General features: G+C 40.6%; 1 protein-coding gene across 1 annotated transcript in view; it reads right to left on the bottom strand.

Annotated features, from left to right (window-relative positions):
• Nucleotides 1-355: 355 nt before the first annotated feature.
• LOC120722024 (E3 ubiquitin-protein ligase RNF19A-like) overlaps nt 356-23578 on the bottom strand; it is a 31901-nt gene continuing 8678 nt past the window's right edge. The window contains exons 2-10 of the mRNA XM_040012731.1: nt 15281-16288; nt 6936-7144; nt 6644-6788; nt 6167-6329; nt 4927-5041; nt 4465-4626; nt 3718-3931; nt 3480-3623; nt 356-3104 (exon numbers count right to left, since the gene is read on the bottom strand). Of these exons, the coding sequence (XP_039868665.1) occupies nt 2297-3104; nt 3480-3623; nt 3718-3931; nt 4465-4626; nt 4927-5041; nt 6167-6329; nt 6644-6788; nt 6936-7144; nt 15281-15993 (2673 nt within the window). The 5' untranslated portion in view covers nt 15994-16288 and the 3' untranslated portion in view covers nt 356-2296. The remainder of the gene's footprint in view (nt 3105-3479; nt 3624-3717; nt 3932-4464; nt 4627-4926; nt 5042-6166; nt 6330-6643; nt 6789-6935; nt 7145-15280; nt 16289-23578) is intronic.

Here is a 23578-nt window from a genome sequence, read left to right as displayed (position 1 = left end):
TGTTTTTGTGTCTTACATACGTTGTAATAATGGTGTTTGCCATAGCAAGGCCCAATATAACAGCTAAGGATTATTGGGTGGCTGTGGCTACAATGTAGCTTGCCATCACCAGTGTGTGAATGTGTGTGTGAATGGGTGGATGACTGGTTGTGTAAAGCGCTTTGGGGTCCTTAGGGACTAGTAAAGCGCTATATAAATACAGGCCATTTATTCATTTATTTATTTTGAACAGTGAATAATGCAAAACTTCTCTTAACAGAGTCTAACAGTAAAAATATGAAGTTTTAAATGATCATAATAGGTCCACTTTGTGTATTTACAGTACTTTTATTAACTTAAAAACTGGGAAACCGTAAACATTTCATATATAGTTGTTTTTATTTTTTTGATATGCATTTACACGCATATAGTAAAGCAAATTACCAAACAAATATACAAATACCTTATGCAATTCTGCACAAATTACAAATTATATCTGGCACTAGTGTTCAACTTAGGATTGAGAAACTGGAATTTGGGTGAAGAATGAGAAACCGAACTAAGGGGGAAGAACAAAACTGCTTTTCTGTAATGCAGGGAAGGAGTGCAGCAGAAGCCGAATCCACCGAACCAAAGAGTTCATTCTGTAACAGACCTGGGTCAGGATACCATTCAATGGTTGAGGTTCACCTGAGCTGACTCGGTGGCCCCCAGTAAAGCAGACCACGGAGCGGTAAACACAGGCTTAAGCAAACACTCTGAAATAAAGAAGAACTTAACTTCAAGTCTGCTCAGCAGCACCGATTGGCAACACAAACAGGAACTCACAGGACAAATCAATAAGGAAGGTAACCATTAACCAACCTCTGCATCCCCATTAACCTTTGTGCATTGCAAAACATCAATGTCATAGGAAATACAGGTAACAGTGCAGGTGCCTCGGGCCGTTGTACAGCCCTGGTTATTTGCGTAGCATTTGTGAAGCATGTACAAAAACAGCAGTCTGTGTGTCTGTATAATTTCGGATCATATCATTCATCCCTGTGGTTTCAAAAGGATGCACAATACTGCATCTACAGCTGACAAGTCAAAGGTTTAAGATTTAACAAGAGCCTGAGTGCTGTCTTTGGTAGGCAATTGAAAAGTCTTCATTTACCAGATCTATCATAGGAGCATCCCTCCTACACAGTCAGACATTCTGCAATGAGTTGTTGTGGTTGTTGGTTGGAATCTAGAAGACACGGTGGAGATAAACGGAACACAAACAGCTTCTTGAAGGCACCATGAGTTAACAAAGAAAGATATCAAAGCTCTCTCTTACTCAGTGAGGCGAAACCATCAGCCTGAATAAATCACCTTTCAACAGGACAAAAAGTTTCTTTGTACAATTTCACAGAATTGACCAACCCATTGGTTAATGTTATTATAATGACTTTAAGCATTATCTCAACATCTACGGCCTTCCAGAGACCTTTTGTCAAATCAAGAAATAGCCCCCACCCACACCCTCAACATATATCATTACAAACTTTCCACAGAGCAAGATGAGGCCCAGGCTTCCTGAGTCACCTTAGTGCTAGAACATGCACTGAATTAGGCTACAGGTCTCAAATCGTTTCTTAGCGAGCTGCTAAAAAACCATAAAGCACCATCGCCCACAATGGGACAATAGCTGTGTGTGCATCCATTTAAAAACAATCTCAGTTGTTTTTAAGTCAGTTTTAGAGCTAAAATGATTCAGGACATTGAGCCCAGGCCTTGGTCTTCTACAATTTAATTTCAAACACAGATCCATGACAAAAAACAACCAGTCTAATAATAAATACAGATGAGAACTCTCAGGTTCCCTCTGTTAACTAATACGTGTTGGGGAAAATAAAAATAAGTTGTATTGCCTTGTCCCTGCTTGGTTAACTTCTCTTATTGTGTTGCATCCAGACAGTACGGCCAAAATCAAATACTAGCAAAACTGGCACAGTGGTTTTACTTTAGTCTACACAGATAAATCTGACACACCCGAGTCAGTGGGTTGCCTTCTGTTACAGGTGGCCAGCGAGTGACAAAAATGTGTCAGCACAGGGAGAAACATCAGCATTCATAACCTTAAAATTTCTCACGCGGCTGCACTGCAGAAGCCTTTTTTAATACTTCACTTAGTGGCTGCTTTTCAACAGAGGATGTCCAATCCAAAAGTAACATGTCCCCTTTACAAGGGAATAACAGAAAATGCAGGTTAAACTGTAAGCTAGGATTGTTATGTTAGTGGAGGAAAAGGATGTTGAAACAATGTGTGTGCAGCACTTATGGTATTGAGATTTTAAATATCAGTCTGTATACAGGAGTTCTTGGGCTGATGCTGCGTCTGGGCTGGCTGTTGTGGTTGATGATGCTGGGTGTTGTTGTTGTTGGTTTCCTTCAACATCTCTCCGGTGTTGCTGTGAGAGTCCGGCTCAGTGGGGCACACCAGGTTGACATTCTCCTCTGCTATGAAGCAGAGAGGGGGGAGCTCTGTGCCGTGACCCAGGGAGGACGTGGTGGAGGTGGGGGAGTTGGGGGTGGCCACAGCACTCTGTCCCTGGGAGGAGGATGAAGAAGTGGGGCAGGTCTCCAGGCGGTCGTTCTCCACTTCAGGCAGGGGGCTGACTGTGGCAAAGCGCGTGTGGTAGTCGCCACCGCTGGAGCCGTGGCTACACGAGGTCTTCATGCTCTCCAGGTCGGAGCAGCTGAACTCAGAGAAGTGGCTGGAGTGGGAGTCGGCCACTGATGGCAGGCTGCCGCTCAGCGAAGGAGAGTCGAACTCTGAGGAGTTGGTGCTGCGCTGCTCCAGCAGCTGAGCATCCATGTCCTCCCGTGTCTCATTGATCTTTGTGCCTCCTCCCCCTTTCTTCCGCAGCTTGCCTTTGCTCTTCTTGCCCCCCGAGCTGGAGGAGGAGGAGCAGGAGGCCTCTTTGGCCCACTTAGTGGAGGTTCCTTTGCCCTCTGCAGAGGTGCAGCCATTAGAGGGACAGGTCCAGCCGCAGCGACCAACATGGCTGCCGTCATCAATGCTGCTGCTGCCGCTGTGATGCCGTAGTTTGCCAGGTTTGGATTCAATGTCAACCTGCACCTCCATACTGTTCCCATCTCTGGAAGAAGAGAGGACACAGGAAACATGAGTTGCATGTAGTTTGTGTTCAGCACAATTAAGCATCCAGAGGGCTGTTATTCATAACATATAGTGACTATAGACTCTAGATGACCATTTTATCTTTGAATAGCACTAGCCTAATTTGTTACCAACTAGTACAATAGGTTAGAAATTAGGCTAGGTTCAAAACATGATGATATAAGCAATAATACTTTGTGTTCAGTTGACGTGAGCACAGGTTTACAATAATACAGGTATTATTCACTAATCCGCTGCATCTGTTTCACACTATGAAGCTACAAAGAACTGGATTAAACATGCTAATGAACAGAAGACCATGCTTTCTCGACTTATCCAAACCTATGATGCTCACCTGTCAAGAGGCATGTAGGCATTAAGAATGGATCCAGCCATTGCTTTGGTGCTAGCATTGTCGCTGACTGTTCCCAGGCTCACTGTGCCGGACTCGCCACTAAGACTGCAGCGCTCCTTCTGCACATCAGCCTGCACCTCCAGCCTGACAACAGAGAGAGAGAGAAAATAAGACAATGACAATGCAGGAGAGCACACTGAAGTCACAACCACATTTAAATATTGCAGCACACATTTACCTGTTCAGATAATTGACCATGGCGCTGCCAGACAGGCTGCCGGTGATGCTGGCTCCAGCCAGGGCCATGGTGGAGGCCGTCTCACTCAGGTTGTCCCTAATGGCCCCCAGACGGTCCATGTGGCTGCCGCTTGCACTCAGGCTGCCTGTCAACCCACCGACACTGCCTTCACCTATACTGGGGTTGTTCCTGGCGTCTGCGACTGATGTAGTATCTACACAGAACATGAAACAAAACAAAATAATATATCAGCGTGGAATTTAAAAAAACAAACAAAAAACATATCAGTTTGTTCATCTGTCTGTTCTTTGCTTATCTTGTTGACAGGTTTTCACTGAAGATTCTCTTCAGTCTTAGTTTGTGTACTATAAGTGCAGTGCCAAGTATGAGGATGTGGCTCTGTATGTGGGTGAAGGGGCAGTCAGGCACATTTGTATGGCTCTCTTTAACTTAACTCTTTAACTTAAACCATCACAAGTTACTGTCTAACCCTAACCCTTACCTAAAACTAGCATTTTAATCCTCAAACACACCTTTGAAGTGTGAAAAGAGGAAAAATGTAAAATAAAAGTATACTGGAAAAGTGAAGAGGCAGAGGAAGTACAGTTTACTGTGGAAGGAACGGGTACTTGCCATGAGTGAAGCAAGCAAAAGATCTTATTTACAAATAATGTCAATTGGCATAACACGCCCTCTTGGTTTTGGGTGGTGGGCTAGTTCAGATCGGGACTGGAAATCGAACCTTACCAGCGGCAGCTGCCCCGCTCCCAACGTTCATGTCATTTTCATCATCAAACTCGATGCGAACTCCCTTCCCGTTCCCAGCGGAGACACCACACCCACCACTACGGCACAGAGAGATGGGTACCACGCCGTAGACATATGCAAGCATGATAGGAACTCCAATGCCTAAGAGGTGAAAGAGTCGAGAGACATAGACACACCAGGGTCAAATAAGGTCAGAGCACTAAAAAAAATAAAAATAAAAAACATAACAGACCATCCCTCTTTGATTTTTCCCAGGTTTACAAAATAGCTAATGAGAAATGATGAGTGAAAATAAACTTTTGTATAATCTGAACTTGAACATTAAACAGAAGAAATTCCTGATTCCAACAAAGTCAAACACAGGCACAGCATGTCATTAAAGATCTCCAGTGAGAAGAGAACTAGAGAGTTAGGAGGGTGCAGGTTAGAGCACAGACTGACCGACAGTGACTGCAGCCACTACTGGAGACACGATGACAGACAGAGTCACCCCACCAGCGATCACCAGGTTCCTCTTGTGGTTGGAAATATCTTTGCCTTCGTAGCGGTTATGGATCTGAGAGAGCAAAGTGGCACAAATGTGAGAGACACATTTAGAGGAGAGTGAACTTGCACTTAACCTATGAGCTGAGTCCTCAAAGACACCACTGAAAAAGTATGATTAACAGTGTTGTTGTGGAGCAGATTTCTACAATAAAAATAAAAATGCTTATTGTTTACCTTTTACCTTTTGGTTGCTCCTCAGAAATTATTTTAGAGGCACTGGCAATACTATGACAACTTTACTGAGCTACTGTTGCAGGAGACAGAACTCTTGTCTGCCTCTCTGTCTTTCGGTGTAAATTTTTACTACCATCAACTTCCTCTTTAAGAAACCACAAATGAGACAACTCTTTGATGAATGCTGTTTCTTTAGGTTGGCTGACATTTTCTTTGTTGCATTCTGTTCTTTTGCACTGCCCGCATTTCATTGCAGAAACAATACAAATGTGGTAGTGCTAGTGGCAAAAAGCCCCTATAAAACACCTGGGACAATGGTTCAAAGATAACTATATTGACTTTGGTGCTTGTAGAGTGTAAGTGATTCATGTTCAGATGTTTTGTGTATGTTGTGATCACTTCTGAATGTGCTCTGGACGTTTGCAGAGAAGAAAAGTCAGTTGGCTCAAGATTCTTGTTGGCAGCCTTTCGTGGGGAATTTTGGAGACCAACTGGTTTCATTTTATTGTAATGTGAAGTTCTTATTCTAAACAGATCCCGACTTGTGAGTAACACAAAACAAGTGCACATATACACAGACACACAGGTTAGTAACACATGACTGTTGCTGGCTCAGATCAACTCCAGAGTCTGGGAAAATGAGATGACTGAGGGTACATTGGCCGCTCAGTAGAACTAGCTGGTTACTGATTGTTGCAGTGATTGTTACTGGCTACTCGCCATGTTTACTTTGATTGCTGACAGCAGTGACATGAATAAAGTTATGCAACAAGCATGTGGACATTCTGAAAGGATTAAAGGGTACATGCAACACTAAGAATGAATTATGACTTTATAATACTATAAATCTACATAGAGACACATCCCAATAATAAACAAAATCCGTGTAGTAAAAACTATGAGCAGGAAAACTGAAATATATCCCAATCTACTGTGTAGGTATGTGTGCGCAAGGCCTTACCTTCCTTCCCACATATACAGGAATACCAATAATCATGGCAGGGATAGCTATGCCTGCAATGAGTGCAATGCCAACAGGGGCACCCACGAGTGTTCCCAGTTGCCAAAGAATCTTCTTCTTTCTGCTCCACGGCTTCTTTCCCCAGAAAGTACAGCCTGATGGACTGAGAGAGGTAAAGACGAGCAGAAACAGTGAGAAATGTTCACAGGAAGAGCAAGCGCTGGATAGCCTTCTAATCTCAGGTACCAATCTGGAAACAAAAGTTAACCAGCAAATAAATGGTGGAACAACTACTAGCTATGTGCTGTAGTTACAGGGTGTCACATGACCAACAGGTTTTCATCACAGCAGGATCTTTTTTTTTTTTTTTTTTAAATTGCTAAATTCTTAAAATACTTGTAGTGAAACCGTTGGTCCAACAGCATGTACTTTATGTCTATTAGTATATGCTGTATATGTATGTGTTAAGATGCTTACCTCAGGTAGTGCAAGTCTGAGATCTCTTTCATGCAGAGCCAACAGAACTCGCAGCCACAGACAGCACACGTCATGTGGTTACAGCTGCCATCATTCATCTTGATGATGTAAGCAGCACAGCGTGGACACGGCTTGATGTCATCAGCTAGAAGTAACAACAGAGTATGATTTACAACAGTGAAATATGGGTTAGGGATTGCTCATTGAGGACTGATGATCAGCGTTGTCTTCTTTTGTTTTTTTTTTCCTTCTCCTAATAAGCGTGTTGTGTAAAATCGTTAAGTCGGCCCACCTGCAGCTCCACTCTCTTGACTGTAGTTGAGGGAGGATGAGCGCACCGTTCTGAGGCGGAGGCTCTGGGCTCTTTGCTGGCGCGCTGCGTCACAGGTCTGGTTGGGATGCCACAGCTGCTTACAGTGGTAACAGAACTCTGTGCCGCAGCCCTCCCTCCCACAGGTGAGCTTCGGACAGCTGGCACACCCGAAGGCAATAACTGCATACCTGCCAGGGGACGCACAAAAAAAGTCATAAGGCAAAACACTACACCATGGTGCCCGCAAAGAATCTGAATTTAAGTCACATGAAAAGTCGATACATGCCAAATGTTGAGGCTTCTGGTTCTAGAAAGATTTTACTATGAAGGAAAACAACTGCATCATGCAGAAGCAGCAAAATGTTTCTAACCAGAATTTTAGACAAAAATTAAAGTGATGAAAATGAAGATGCTGAAAATTAAGCTGACATTTGAGAAAAGGTCATGTAGAATGGTGTTCATTTTTTTTTTTTTTTTTTTTTACTCGAACTCTGCAGCAGGAAGTCCTATGATGGCTTTAAAAAAAAAAAAAAAAAAAAAAAAAAAAAAAAAAAAAGTATGTTCCTGTATCTACTCCATTGTCTCACAAGTACATTTTTCTGAGAGGAATTATGCTTTAGCCATCTTCAATAACTCTCTTGAATATCTGTGACTGTTTGGTTTCCTTACAACAGTTTTTGCCACTCCCAAGGAAAGCCACTAAGATTGTAATAAAAATATTTTAACCAATTTTCTTAAATTGATGTTTCATTTACTCATAGAGTTTTAAACAGCCAGATATAAAACAGAAAAACACTTCTATTGACTAACTGATGTAGTTACCTCCAGGGCTAAAAAAAAAGAAACTAGGTGCCAAAAACTGCAGTTTATCTAATAAAAACTTAAGTCTAGGTCAAAAAGTGAATCAACGACTATAACTTGAACTGACAGATGTCCCACTACAGGCAGCTGGATACGATGTCTCATCTTTATAGCTGTTGTCTGTCTTATCTGGTTTCTTTACCAACCTTTTCTCCAACAATGCATGTCAGACACAGTAACAGCAGAAGTGAAATAATGCATGTTTTAACACAACAGTCTTGAGCCCTTGCAAAGAGACGACGGTAAAAATTAAGAAAGTAAAAAGCTTAAAGATGACAGCTGCAAAATACCAGCTAGCCAATTTCTTGGGGAAACCCAAGAGTGTGTGACATGGTTATATCCGAGCATAGCAGAAGTCTCCCAGACCCTCTGGGACTGACCCAAGGATCAAGTTTCAATCACAGAGAGCCTGGGAGACTTCCTCTACTGGGGATCGGTGTACTCTGTTGAGAACTGTGTTTACAATGCAGACAGAATCACAGCGACATGCATGTCTCATTTAAAATGATATGCACTTAGCACTATTCAGCCTAAGTACTGTAGAGATAGCACAGCAAATGGCCTCAAACTGCAACTAATCTCACCATTGTTGAGACTGCTAAATCAGCCACAGGAACAACATGAAAAGTTGCATTCACTTAAACATTATCAAAATCAATGGATCTGTTAAGCGTCTACATCTCCACTTCTTCTGAAAATGCAGAAGCAGTGTCCATAACCTCTAACCTGCAGGAGGGGAAAGGGCCAGAGCATAGAAAAGCAGCAGGAAAAGGGGAACATGAAAATAGATGGAAACTGGAGATTCCTCTGAACCAAAATGAGGGGGAAAATATCCAAGCCCCATAAATATCTAAGCCTACAAGAATGAAACATTTCTTTTCTACAAACATGGAGAAAAAATGAATAAGTGGCTAACGACAATAAAACGCCTTTAGTGATCACACACACTACACTACAGAATTAATAGCAAGGGAACCAGATGGCCACTATAAGCTGTAAAGTAATCTGCATAAAGGTTGCAGCTCCTGATAAATGTCATTCTGATTTGATTTATAATTTCCTGCCCATTGGTCTTCTGTTCTGAAAGGAAAAGAAAGAATAAACTTTGTTCTAATGACTGACAAAAAAAGAGACATTAGCTGAAGACACAGCTGATGACAGTAAAACACCAGCAATAGCAAATAAATCACACACTAATGTAAAAGGGATATCTATATGGCAAAAGCTATACGGTATCACATGTCCAGCTGCACATATTTCTAAGCAGGAAAATTACTCCAAGATTAAAGTCTACTTGCGTCTTGTGCTACCTTAGCTGAGGTGAATGGAAAAAACAATAAAAAAAAAAAAAAAAGAACAAAACAAAAACAAACACGTCATGCCACCTTTAACTCCTACATTGAAACTGGTATTATGGCCAAGTTTACAAAACAGGACATCCAAGGGAAGAAAACACACATACCAAGCTTTGAAGGTTACTAGGGATTCAGAACAAAGTACAAACAGTACTTTAAGAAAGTCTGAAGGGATGAATTCTTTTTTTTTTTTTTCCAGACCGCAAACAATTCCTGGAAGAAAAGGAAATGGCTGAGAGAGAGCAAGAGTCTTTCACCATGATACAGAGAAACCTGCTTATGGAAAATGATTTTCCTAAATAGGTGAGTAGTTAAAACAACTTCTGTTGCGTTGCTTCTTAATATACAAAAAAGGGAAAAAATGAACTGTATTTCAAAATTCCACGTCACATATTGCGACGTCACACGTCACACGTTGCGAGGAAATTAACATTTCAGCCATTTTTCCATAAATGTCAAATATGGATTTCTGAACTGTCTGCAGTTAAGAAATTGTAGATAGATGTCCACTCAGAACCATATTAATGAGCTGTTGATTTGATCTGTCAGTGAGTGAGAGTCACTGACCCTGCAGGGTCTCTACAAAGTGACAAAGCAGTGACAGTTGGGGGGGAGGGGGCTGGGTGGAAGCAGGCCAATGAGCCGTCACTCAGGAAGAGAGGATTAAAACAGGAAAAACAGTCCAGCACCACTGGATTACTGGAGAAGGGACAAGGAGCGAGTCACAGAGATAGAGCTGAAGTAAATGCGTTCAGACAGAAAGACGGGGGGTTAATAATGACTGACCATAGCAAATCAAAATAAATGGAGTATTAAATACAAAATGAGTCAAGTCAATGATCAGTTTCCACCATGACCTCTTAATGAACAGAATATCCTCTTGATGAAAATGATTTCCTGCCAGAGAGGACCACAGTATTATTATTACAGTTTTATTAAAATCTCTCCATTTATGCAACAATACTTATTTCCTCGAAGTTATTTTTATTTAATTCTTTCATTGCCAGATATATGTATTTGAACAATCAAAAACTTCAATGCTTCTGTACACTTGAAAAGGATCGATTAAGATTAAGCTGACACAATAATATACAAAATCGGACTTAGCTTTTTTGGCCCAATTTTTCAATTTTCTTGGATACCTTTAATTTAAGTGTTTTTTTTATATTAATCTAGAGTTACCCGATCAGTCTTCACCTGCTGTAAAGCCAGTCCTAAAAGTAAACATGAAACATGTATTAATTCTAATTCTAAAAGTCTAATTTATACTCAGAAACTGCCACAGATTTACCCCTGTCTGTGAAGCTGGATTTATAACATGAAAACAAATCTTGCTATGTTACACTCTCCTTCACCTACATTTTCCTCACTTCTGGTAGTAGTAGCAATCCACTCTGTGAGATAATATGAGATAAGAATTTCTAAACAAGAAAATTAGGGCTCCAAAAAGTATAGCATCTCTTCCTCCGAGGCCCAAGTGTTTTATTTTAATTTTTTAAATCTATTCCCATATGAATATACTGATGGAGGTCAGGATTCCCGATTGTGCTTCAGTAAGAAAGCTTTGTTATGTTTGTGGTGTGATGCACATGTAATAGTTATGTTGCAAACTGTTTGAATGTGCTTGGAAAAACAAAGACTAATTTAATGCACTGACATCTTGCTTTGCCAGATAACTGCAGTGCTCAATGCTGGTCTGGTCAACCACTGGTGTACTTGACTCTAACAGGCTCTCCTCAATACTGACCTCAATCATAGAGTCCTCTACAAACCCTAGCATTAGAGCTAATAGGTGGATTTTTCCGTTTCTCTTCAGCTAGCCGAATAACGATTAACTACTTACTGCTTAAGCAACACAGCATGAAAATGGACAGTATATCACTTGTTTTTTAACACGACAAAAGTGATCCCCTTGTACTGCTTTTTAGTTTTAGCTTCCTTGTTTTCAACCGAGTTACCAGTTCTGTACTGAGACAATGGCGCTAGATGTGGTCTAAAAACTTTAAATGCTTTTTTTCATAAATCCAGCTTCACAGACAGTGTTAACAGTCAGAAGCTGTTCTAGGTTTTTACCTGAGCAATACAGAGTGGTATCATCAGCAAACAATACACATTTTAACAGTTTGGAAACATTACATATGTCATTTATATATAATATGAATAATTTAGGGCCCAGCACAGAGCCCTGAGGAACACCACAAGTTACCTTCAACTGCTTAGATTTTACATTATTGATTTCGACATATTGATATCTGTCATCCAGGTAACTTTTCATCCACTTATATGCTATCCCTCTTCTGCCATATGCCTCTCTAGTTTATTCATTAATATAGAATGATCAATTGTATCAAACACCTTTTTTAAGTCTATAAATACACCAACAGTATATTCCTTATTATCTATATCATTAGATATCCCTTCTACAAGTTCCATCACTGCCATCGAAGTGGACCTTTTCACTCTAAAGCCATATTGGTTATCGCTTAGGAGATTATGCTTCTCAATATATTTATCAAGTCTATTAACAAAAAACTTTTCTAAAATTTGTGAGAACTGTGGGAGTAGTGATATTGGCCTGTAACTGGTAAACTGACATCTCTCTCCGTTTTTATGGATTGGAATAACTTTTGCTATTTTCATTTGTGAGGGAAACACACCAGTTCGAAAGGACAGATTACAAATGTATGCGAATATAATACTTTTAACTAATATCATGTCAATACCAAAACAGTCAGTGGACTTTTTATTTTTAAATGCCTTCACAATGTTAATTATTTCTCTATGAGTTACAGCACCAATAAACATGGAGGACACATTCTGAGTAATATGTTTATTTAAGTCGTTATTATTTCTTGACTCTGGAATTTCTTTTGCTAAATTAAAGCCAACATTTACAAAGAAATCATTAAATTCATTTGCAATGTCTTTAATTTTATCAAGCACAATATCTTTATCTTTTTTAAAATAATCTGGATAATTCTTATTTTTTGAGCCCTTTTTGATTATACTATTTAATATCTTCCATGTTTCTTGTGTGTTACTTCTACTTTGCTCCAATAATTTGTGGTAATATTCTTTCTTACTTGTTCTTATAATATTTACTAATCTATTTTTATATAACTTGTACTTTATTTCAGCATCTTTTGTCCTCTGTTTTATGAATCTCTTATATAGATTATTTTTCTTTTTACATGCATCTTCTATCCTCTTTGTGATCCATGGCTTATTTGATCTGTGATGCTTTCTAGTGATTTTCATTAAAGGACAATGTTTTTCATATAGTGAAATTACAGTTGATAGGAATGCATCATATGCACTATTTGAATCTTCATTTGCAAAAACCTCATTCCAATTGTGTTCCTTTAAGTCTACCTGGAGGGCAGTAATGGCTCTTGTTGTTCTACGTCATATCATATCAAATGTTTGATTCTTTTGTTTAGTTTTAATCCCAAAATAATTTTGGAAAATTGCAAAAACAGGAAGATGATCGCTTATATCAGTTATAAGAAGTCCACCTACTATTTCATAGTCAATTTTATTTGTGAATATATTATCTATCAATGTAGCTGTATCAATTGTTATTCTACTTGGTTTTATAATTACAGGGAAAAGGGAGTTACTATACATTGTATTTATGAAATCTGTTGTTTTCTGATGTCCATTTGGGTTTAGCAAATCTATATTAAAATCACCACAAATTATTTGCACTTTTTTTATCATTTAGGTTGCTAAACATAGCAAGTTTTTCATTGAATGTCTCAATGATCCTGGTGTCCTATAGATGCAACTTATAATTATATTACTAGCTTTTTCAACATGGATTTCAATAGTAACAGATTCCAATACGTTATCTATGGTGCTTGACATACATTCAATCAGACTACATTTCAAAACTTTATCTACATATAAAGCAACACCGCCTCCTTTTTTTAATTCACCCTGTTCATTGTAAATAATTCGTATCCTTCCAGTCCCATTTCACTAACTTTCTCATTATTGAGCCATGTTTCTGATATTGCAATTATATTAAACTTTTTTAACTTACTTAAACATTCTGTAATTTTAGAAAAAATTTTATACAGGCTTCTACTATTGAAATGTATGACCGACAATGCATTTGCCATTTTAATATTCATATTGAATTGGTCATCTGTATAGTACTCACAAGTACTATTGTTGTTATTGTAGAAGTGGTTATCTGGGTCAATGTTACTTTCAGGGTCATGCATGTTGTGCTCAGCATAATTAAACGTTTTGAAGTTCGATTTCTCAGTGTGTGTGGCAAAATAACCACCTTGACAGTCCTTTTCATAATCAAATTCTTCCTCTTCAATATCTCTGAATGGAAACCTATAATCTGTGTCCAAACTTGTCATTTATGTGTTTTTTGTTTTTGTTGTTGTTTTTTCCATTGTTTTTTGAGCCATAAGGCCAGAAACACTTTCCATACCCATTGTTCATTATCCAATCGTGACTTTCCAATAGTTTCCATAGCAGATTCCTGATTATTTATATTGCTCTAAGTCTTTGAGTTCTCTTATCATCACAACTTTCGCTTCTTCGGGATTGCCATTTAGTCTTATCATTACTTTGCAGTTCCTCGTCCATGTTGCTTGTATCTTATTTTGTTTTCTCAGGCTGCGTGCCTATCTTGCAATTTCAGCAGTCTTTTTCGTTAAATGTTCATTTAAATACACACCGGTCCGTTTTAGCTTCTTACCCTGTTTCAGTAACTCAATCTTTGTTTTGCGACTCACAAGCCGAAGAATAATTGCTGCCTTTGTTTTACTGTCTTTACTGGGGAGTGTGTGGCATGCTGCAATATGATGGCTCTGAATACTTACATTCTTCGTTTGAAGGAATTTTTATCACTTGCTGTTCAAGCGTTTGCAGCTCCTCTACCGGAGCATCTTCACCGTCTTTACCTCCGCCAGCTGTTACTCTGGCGTAGGTTCGGTGTTGCGTCTCCAGTCCACTTATGACTAAATCATCCATTCTTGTGTATTGTTCAAGGTCCTCGATTCGCCGTTCCAAGTCGTCTATTTTCTTGTCTTTGTCCTTTATGAGGTTTTTTAGTTGTTTTATTTCATCCATTAGGTCATGTAGCATACCTTGTTGTTTAGCCACTTTACTCAGTTCATCAGACATGAAATTAAGCGATTTCCTAATCTCTTCCAACTCCTCTTCAACTCCTGGGTTTGCTTTTTTAGGCGGCATTTTGAAAATGATGAGATTGGTATTACCTTGTGATGGCCTGTTGAAATCTGTCGATTTACTTGTTGGTGCCTTGCTAGAGGAGCCTGGGCACAGTGGCTGCTGGAGGATCCTGGGCCTGTGTGATTGTTTTTGTCCTCCACGAAGATGTCAGGTTGAGAAATTCATCATTCCCGTCAGTTGACAGTGAGACAGAAACACCATAGCTTAATGCGCCGTACCACTTGATATGAGTTCATTCTTACAACAGCCGAGGTCAAACGCGCTATGTCGCTTTTCTTTCACTCACTTCCACCGCTCGAGGTTTTGGAGTTGTGTCTCTCCGCTGTGTCAGTCAGTCCCCCGCCGTGTCAGTCAGTATATGTGGTGTTTCACATGTACTTCAAGCAGTATCCACACAGGAAGTGACTTGATGACCAGAGACCACAGAAAGTGAACGACATTCTGTGACTTCAAGCAACTATGCTTAAGGCGGGACCCAAGATAAGCTTTCTCAATCTCAAGGTGAGCAATTTGAGACACTATGAAAAAAAGTTAATATTCCAACTATTCCAATATTTATTTATTTGATCATTATTAAGTTCTCAATTTTTGGATTTGGATAACTTTTTTATTTTTTAAAAAGTAGAACTATTTACCATTTAGGTATCCCCATGAGCAAGCAGCGAACTGAGACTCAGCTGAAACTGCACAACTAGCTTGTTGATAAATTTAAGTAATTTCCAATTACAAACAAGTCTCACACTCAGCAGCCGACTTGGGAACACACGAACACACACACACACACACGAACACACACACACACTGGACATTTGTTTGCCTTCATTGAGGGTGGTAACAAACTTTAAATTTCCATGGTCCACTAAATCCCAAGTATTTTAATTAACTACTTACCCACAGTCTGGTGCAGGACACCAGCGGCAGTCTGGATCAGCTACCAGCCACCTCCTCAGCATGAATTCCTCATATTTCTCCATCAGTGCGTGGTCTCCCAGGATCATACGGATGTCGTGTGGGTTGAAGCGCTCTGAACACTCAGGGCAGCTAATGTTGACACGGGACTCTGAGATTTCAATGCGTAGGTACTGGCGCAGGCAATCAATGCAGGAGCGGTGGTGACAGGTCATGATGTCAGGGAAACTCTCCCTGGAGTGACGCAAAAGGCACAGCGGGCACTCCAGTAGCTCTGCCCCAACCCCACCCCCTACCTTGGAGGATGAGGAGGTAGAGGAACAAGGCCCCGAGGCAGATGAGGTGGAGGCAGCAGCAGCAGCAGCAGACGAGGCAGCTCCGGTCCCAGCCACAGCAAAGAAGGCAGAGTTCTTATCATTACACATCTCAGAGTGGATACTCTCAATACTGGCGATGCCATCCACCCCTCCTAGCCCTCCGGGTCCAGAATGCTGCAGGTCTCTGGACCTTTGGCGGCCTGATTTAGACTCTCGTCCTCGCCGCCTAAAAAGCGAGGCTAGGGAGAGACGCCTCTTTTTGGGGGCCTTCTTCACAGAGGGCAGAGAGATTGAGGAAGCAGTGGACTGCAGGTCCCGATCAGAACCCATTACCCCACCACTTCCTCGCCCCAGCTGCTGGTGCTTTTGCAAGCTCATCTCTCCGGTGGGAGGGGAGGGATGCGCCAGTGGGGAGCCAGGGTTGGGTAGCCTGTCTCTCACATGGGCAGAAAGGTCTGGGATTTGGATGGGGCTTGGAGAGGGGGTAAGGTGGTGCACGAGGGAGGGAGAGGGGGAGGGGGATGGCGGGCCATGGTGGGGCGATAGGGCTCCAGAGGGCCCTTCTGTGTTTAAGACATGATGGCTTCTCCTGATCAACCTCGTGGTCACATCTAATAGCCGGATTTTGGCGGAGGGGTGGGGGCCAACTGGTGTGAAACCGATGCAACAGAACCTAGAGAAAGCAAAAACAACACAGTATACTACAGTTTAGAAAAGATAAAGAGTCAAAGGATAAACAGTCTTGCTGGATGTAAGTTCAAATTCTAAGAATTGAAAATATTTTTAATATCATTTAACTTCCTCTAAAATCTGCTCTTTTGAGCTGTAGTATTCCTGTCCAGCTGCTACCTGTTGACATTTTGCTTATTCAGTATAACAGCTGCTAAAGTGTTTTTCATAGCATAGTCTAAGCAATATGTTACTCTCATAATTGTTGAAATACAAAGGGTCACCTTAGCCAACACAAAGATGGTTCTCTCATTATAAAAAGTAATGACTCATGTGACCTCTGAGTGCGTTTATGCTTTTAGTCATTTAGATGGCTTCTGACCTAATCTAATAGATGTTTTGTCGACTTAAAGGACCCATTATGGTCACTACAGTAGTCATGTCACTCACAGTGACAACAGTGATCACCATAACCCATAACCATTTATACAAGGGCACGGGTATCTGAAAGCAGTATTATCCAAAACAGCGGGTGTTACCACTCAGACAAAACCTCCACATCAGGAATAAAAGCAGCACAGACATCAAGTATTTTTCAGTTTTCTTCAGAAAGTCCACTTATTTAAAACGTTGTATCTAGGAATCATTGAGTTTTTCCAGTGATGTAGCATTGAAATGGGGGGGAAAAAAAACTGACACAATCACAAAGTCATGTTTCCAAATTAGCTGCAGCAACCAGAGTGTGGCTTGGCCAGTGGCTGTGACATCACTTTTGGCACATAGTGCAGTTTACGAGGGCGAGAATGGCAAGTATAATAGGCCTTAAGAATTTGGCATGTTTAGAAGGTGTGAGTGAAACACAGCCAAAAGAGAGGGTGACTGAGAGACATTATGTAAAGAGATGCTAAGGCAAAAGAAGCTGCAACCAAAGTGAGCTTTTTGGGAGTTGGGTTTTGATACAACGTGCACTTGCTTGACGTTGCCTCGATAAATGTACAAAAGAATAAAAAATTAAAAAAAAGAAGCAGTATGGTTTCTAGTTGTTGAATAACAGATGTAAGTGAAAGCATGTTTCCTCATTTGTAATGCTACACACAGCTGTAATCAACTGTAATTATGCAAGCACTTTCCTTTTTCAATAGCCAACAATATAAGCCCTCTGTTCAACTGTTCAAAAGAGGCTCTCCATTAAACTGTGCATTCGTACAACTTGTGGAGAAATAAATGTCCTGATTTATAATTAACATCTTAAATTGCTAGGAAAAAAGTGTCTATTTTGAGAGATTTATCCAGGGAGAAGCTGGAAAAATGTTCAAGGAGAGAAAATGCATGTCATATGTTTTGAGTAGTAGGGCCAAACGTCATCAAAACTGTAAGACAAGCAAGAAAAGGGCAACCATTATAAATTGCATAGGTGCAATTTTTTACCCGAAAGTTTTGTATCGCAGTTCAAAACAGCAGAACACCAGTTATCCATACTGATTCTGCGTGTGTTATGCCATGTGTTTCTGGGAGTGTTGATGACAAAGATAGATAAAGGATGTCTGTTATTTTCAGAGAGTGTTGCTACGGAGCTACAATTTGCTTGCTGTGTGTCGATCCCTGAATGTGTATTTGTTTATCTGTGTCTTTGGTTACACCTTGGCGATGAACTATACAGAGGAATGGAAACACATGCAGAGTATTGCCAGGGGATATACACATACCCCTAAAACTACCCCCACACAGTAGTTGTGTAGTAAGAATTTAAACAGTAAAGAGGGCTGCTAAGTATGTTTTCTCACCCACTGTATCCATGTGCATACTTCATAAGAGCTGAAACTATAGTACACAAATCTCTACCACCATCACTACACCCCAACATCAAAAGCAGCACTCAGTACTACGCACAACAGCTGCACAGCTGCAACCAAACCACTGGCACTACCAGCACCAACATCTTGCTGCTCTCAAACATAAGCAGTTCATTCTCTCCACAATTTCATCCTTTTTATCTTCTCCCTGTTCCACAAGTCTGACTCCTCTAGCTGCGAGTTGGGACAGAAAACAGGAAATCTTGATGTGGCAGGCAGAACTGGCTGTGTATTTTTTTTTTTAAGAGGAAGTCTAGGGCTGCAGTGACACATCAGTTAGAAAGAAATGGGACTGGATGAAGATTTGTTTTATTTCTCTCAACTTGGTATGACAAACATATATATGCTATGCTAAGTATATTTCTTTGCTTCATGCTGGAGATTAAGTAAAACTTCCCGGTAGAGCTGGGCGATATAAGTTTTTTTCATATCACGATATGTTTTTTTCATTTCAGGCGATAACGATATATATCACGATATAAGCCAAATAACTATATTTGTAAGATTTAAATGTGCCGTTGCTCACAAGTAAAATGTGAAATAATCAGCAGCTTGTTTTTATTTAAATATTTATTTCCCATAATAAGTTCAACAGGGTAGATGTACTTAAGGAACATGACACTTTTTCAGATAAATAAAGGCAAATATTGCAAACTACACAAAAGGCAGCCGCTAAAGCGTTTAAGTTTCAAAATAGAACAAACAAAACAGACTAAATTGTCAATTCCACTTAGAAACAAGATATTAATTCTAAAAATAAATCTTAGTTTGTTTTACAGAAGAACAGACAAAATTGACTAACTTTTGTCAATATCAAATAAACTGAGAACTAAAAGGAAATTCTCAATCTGTCCTTGTTGTATAGCTGAGCTTTTCAAACAGTTTTAACAGTTACTTTAGTCTGACAAAAGCCGAATGACGAATTAGCGCTTCCAGTCAGAGACTGAGGCTACGTCCACATGTACACGGGTATTTTTGAAAACGGAGATTTGCCGTTTTCGTTTTAAAAAATAATCCCGTCCACACATAAAGGCAGAAATGAAGGAAAACGCTGCTATGAACATGCCAAAGCAGCAGGTGGCGCTAGATTCCTAACCGTGTAGAAATGTTGGCCAATCAGAAGTCTAGAAGCCTCGGTGGGAAAAAGTAAACAAAGCTGGGGCATAGAAGCAGAACCGAGTCGTATGTGTGGAGGGACAGTAACTGTGTGTATATGTAAGCATTTAAACACTGCAGAGAGTAGAATTAACAGTATTGTAGAAATTCATTTCACCGAAACAATAACGTGGCGCACAGTGTGACGTCAAAAAATGCGCACACCTTTGACGCTGCGTTTTCTCCGTTTTTCTAGTCCACACTAAATGCAAAAACGGAGTTTTCAAAAATATCCACCCCACCCTTCATTTTCAGTGACCAAAAACGCCGTTTACGTGTGGACGAAAGGTGCAAACGCATAGAAATATCTGCGTTTTCAAAAATACCCGGTACGTGTGGACGTAGCCTGAGCATGCACCAGTTTATTGTATTTCCAGACTTGCTTTCGGCACAATTTACAGTGCGCACTACTCTGTTTTTTGTCAGACTTGAAATAGCCGAAATACCTTCACACTACGGAACTTCTATGGCTCTTCCGTTCGACAATCTCTCCGGCATTAGAACCATCATCTGTTTTCTCTTCGGTCACGCTCGGTTGATTTTTCTAGTCGGCACACTCATTTCCTCCATTACCCTGGCGGTACGGTGGCTGGCTGCTTCCCAAAGAAATACACATGTGCGGCTTGGCACTTGTGCTGTACGTAACAAGTCACGTGACGCTGCGGCTGTGTGCTACTTAATTTGGATTGGCTGACCTTTTTTTTTTTTTTTTTTTTTAAAAGAGGACAAGAGCGGCGAGGTCTATCGCAATAGTTTAATTTTTCTATCGAGAAAAAGTTAGATCGCGATACATATCGTTATCGTTCTATCGCCCAGCTCTACTTACCGGTGTTTCAACTAATGTATAAAAAGCCCAGTAGCCAATGAGGTAAAAGACGACCTCCCACCAGAATTTATTTAAAGACAAAAGGGATAACTGTAAATTAGCCTACTGTTCCTTTTACACCTGAAAGAGCATGAAAATCTTAAAGAGTTTAGAAAGTTATTACAGAACCAGACAAATGTTAGGAATTATAACCATTTTACCTCCTTAGCCGATATCCAAACATTTCTGTCTATTAATAAAAGGTAGGCTAAACCATTCATCCATCCATCCATCCATCCATTCGCTTCCGCTTATCCTTTTCAGGGTCGCGGGGGGCGCTGGAGCCTATCCCAGCTGTCATAGGGCGAAAGGCGGGGTACACCCTGAACAGGTCGCCAGTCTGTCGCAGGGCTAACACACAGGGACAGACAACCATTCACACTCACATTCACTCGCACATTCACACCTAGTGACAATTTGGATTAATCAATTAACCTATCCCCACAAGCTGCATGTCTTTGGACGGTGGGAGGAAGCCGGAGTACCCGGAGAGAACCCACGCAAACACGGGGAGAACATGCAAACTCCACACAGAAAGACCCCGGCCTGATGGTGGAATTGAACTCAGGACCTTCTTGCTGTGCGGCAACAGTGCTAACCACCGTGCCACCGTGCTGCTAAACCATTCAGTGCTTTTAAATATGGTTTCGATTTATTTACAAAGTTAAATCATATTTGCTGTCACATATGTGCACATAACAGTCTTTTCGCACTCAGGCACAGATCGACTTCACCACGTCTCCTACCTGCACAGAATATCAAGATTTGCTATTCTGTCACACACATGGAATTAGCATTATAGCAACACAGTTCTACTGTAGCAGCTTAAACATCAGCTGGCTGCAACCCTGCTTTCTACCATTGTAAGACCAATGAAAGACTGTTAAAACAGTTACATATGCAGTGACTCTAAAATATGTTGCAAACAACAAACTCCCATACTACTACTGCTACATGTAGGTGCACTGTATTGTGAGCAGAAATGAAAGCAGAAAGAAATGAGGGTACAGTGTGAAGTGCACTGGATGACAAAGGCTAATAACTTTCATTCACCCATGAAAAGGAAAATGTACGGCAGGTGCTTTATCCTGACCTTGGTGTCTGTCACAAAGCTACCACCGCATCTAAATCAGCCAAGGAGTGAATGACTGGGCTTATCGCTGCTGAGCAGATAGCTGTGTGTGCATGTGTGTGATGAGAGGACTGATGATGTAGCTAGACTTGCCCAGCAGTCTCATCTCAAGACCCTGGGTAAGACACTCACAAAATCAAACACCTATGTCAGCTTCTTGGCCCCAAACTGTGGTCAGCAGTTAAAGCGTTTCTCTGTGTGTCAGTTTACTGTATTTTCCACACTATAACGCGCACTGGATTATAAGGCGCACTGTTGAAGACTGGGTCTGTTTTCATACATAAGGTGCACCATATTATAAGGTGCATTAAGACAAACAAAACAGTCAGATAACTCGACCTTTATTAAGCTCATTCACAGTAACTCTTTCCAGTACATTCAACTTCCACAATTCCATCAAATTCTTCACGGTTACGGTAAACAGCTGCGCAATTTCGGCATCAAGCATGCCCGGATCCTTCTCGCGCTGGATTAAAAGGCGTTTAAAATGCATTCAGCAAAATAAAACAATCAGATGAGTTAAACTTTAAACAACTCATTCACAGTAACTATTAACATTGTTAAGCTGTAAAACATCAAATATTGAACAATACACTTACGTTTTCAGTTCATTCAACTTCCACAAATCCATCAACCTCTTCACCTTCAGTGTCTGAGTTAAACAGCTGGGCAATTTCAGCATCAAGCATGCCCGGATCCCTCTCATCATTATCTGAATCAATCTTGTTGCTGTTACTTAGCTGTTCAGTGATTATTCCAGCCTTCATGAAAGCTCGGACGACACTTGAGACTGATACCTTAGCCCAAGCATCCACGATCCATTGGCAGATAGTGGCGTAACTTGCTCAGTGTTGCCTCCCTGTCTTGGTGAATGTGTGTTCACCTTCTGTCATTCAATGCTCCCACGCAGCTCGTAATTTAACTTTGAACGACCTGTTGACACCAATAGTTTTTTGGTTAATCCACCTGGAATGACGGCAAGCTCCGAATTAGTATGCTTTACTTGGGTTTTGACAGCCTTGATTGGCGCGCATGGAGTCGTAGATCAAAAGAGACGGAGATTTGTGGAAAAAGCCATCCGGTCTCTTGACATAAACTTCCCTCAGCCACTCGCTCATCTTCTCCTTGTCCATCCAGCCCTTTGAGTTAGCCTTGACGATGACGCCAGCTGGAAACTTTTCTTTTGGCAAAGTCTTCCTCTTGAAAATGACCATGGGTGTTTCTGGCCATTAGCTTAGCAGCCCAGAACTACAGTGAAGGATGACTTCTTGTTCCCCGTGGTGCATATAGATACCATACTGGTAGCGGTTTTCTCGACAGTACGGTTCAATGGCCAACTTTTCTTTGTAATCGTTTGGCAGTTGCTGTGAGACAGTAGTTCTTGTGCAGATTGAGAGATTATGCCTTTTCATAAAACTGAAACACCAAAAAGGTCCCCCTCAAAGTCGTTAATCTGCATGTCACGTGCTACCACTGTTGCCTTGAGTCGAATAGAGACAGTAGAGACACTTCTACCTGCTGTTCTCTGTTCAATAACCCACTGTTCAATTTTGTCCTTGTTTTGAAACTCCTTTTGGTCTTCTTTACTTGTTTTAGGTCATCTTCTTGCTTCCTCCACTTGCGCACCATGGACTCATTAATGCCAAATTGTCTCGCAGCTGCTCCATTTCCATTTTCTACTGCATAACTGATTGCTCGGAGTTTAAAATCCACTTTGTAAGCGTGTCTCTTCGCAGGCGCCATTTTGAAGTTGTTATACACACACAACACTGTAATATTGTGTTGAAGCACAGTACGTATTACTCCGTGAGGCTCCTTGCAACAGTAACTGTAATGCTCCGAAAAGTGGCACAAAAAATTTTTTGACAGATTTTTGAGCATCGTGTACCCCATAAAATTGGTTTGCGGTAAGCACAAACCAAAATTCATACATAAGGCTAACTAGATTATAAGGCGCACTGTCGATTTTTGTGAAGATTTAAGGATTTTATGTGCGCCTTATCGTGCAGTAAATACATTAACATTAACACAGTCCACACTACCAATGAATCTCATCACCCAAAAAGAGAGCCGTTTTGTTTTTTAATTTATGTGCAAACTAAATTTATATGCACTTTCATTTCAGCGTATTTTTAGTCTGAGGGTTTGTTTTTTGTTTTTTTATTTATTAACAAGCTGGCTTCTCTCCACCCCAGAGAAACAAACAGAAAGTAAAAATAAAGCAAAAGCCTATTTAATATAATTTCACCCATGAATTTCAGATAATATCAGAAAAAATAGATTATTTTC

Source organism: Simochromis diagramma, unplaced genomic scaffold (assembly GCF_900408965.1).
Source record: "Simochromis diagramma unplaced genomic scaffold, fSimDia1.1 OVJJ01000618.1, whole genome shotgun sequence".
NCBI classification, from domain to species: Eukaryota; Metazoa; Chordata; class Actinopteri; order Cichliformes; family Cichlidae; genus Simochromis; species Simochromis diagramma.
The sequence above is the reverse complement of the archived record's forward strand: the minus strand, read 5'-3'. Positions and strand labels throughout refer to the sequence as shown.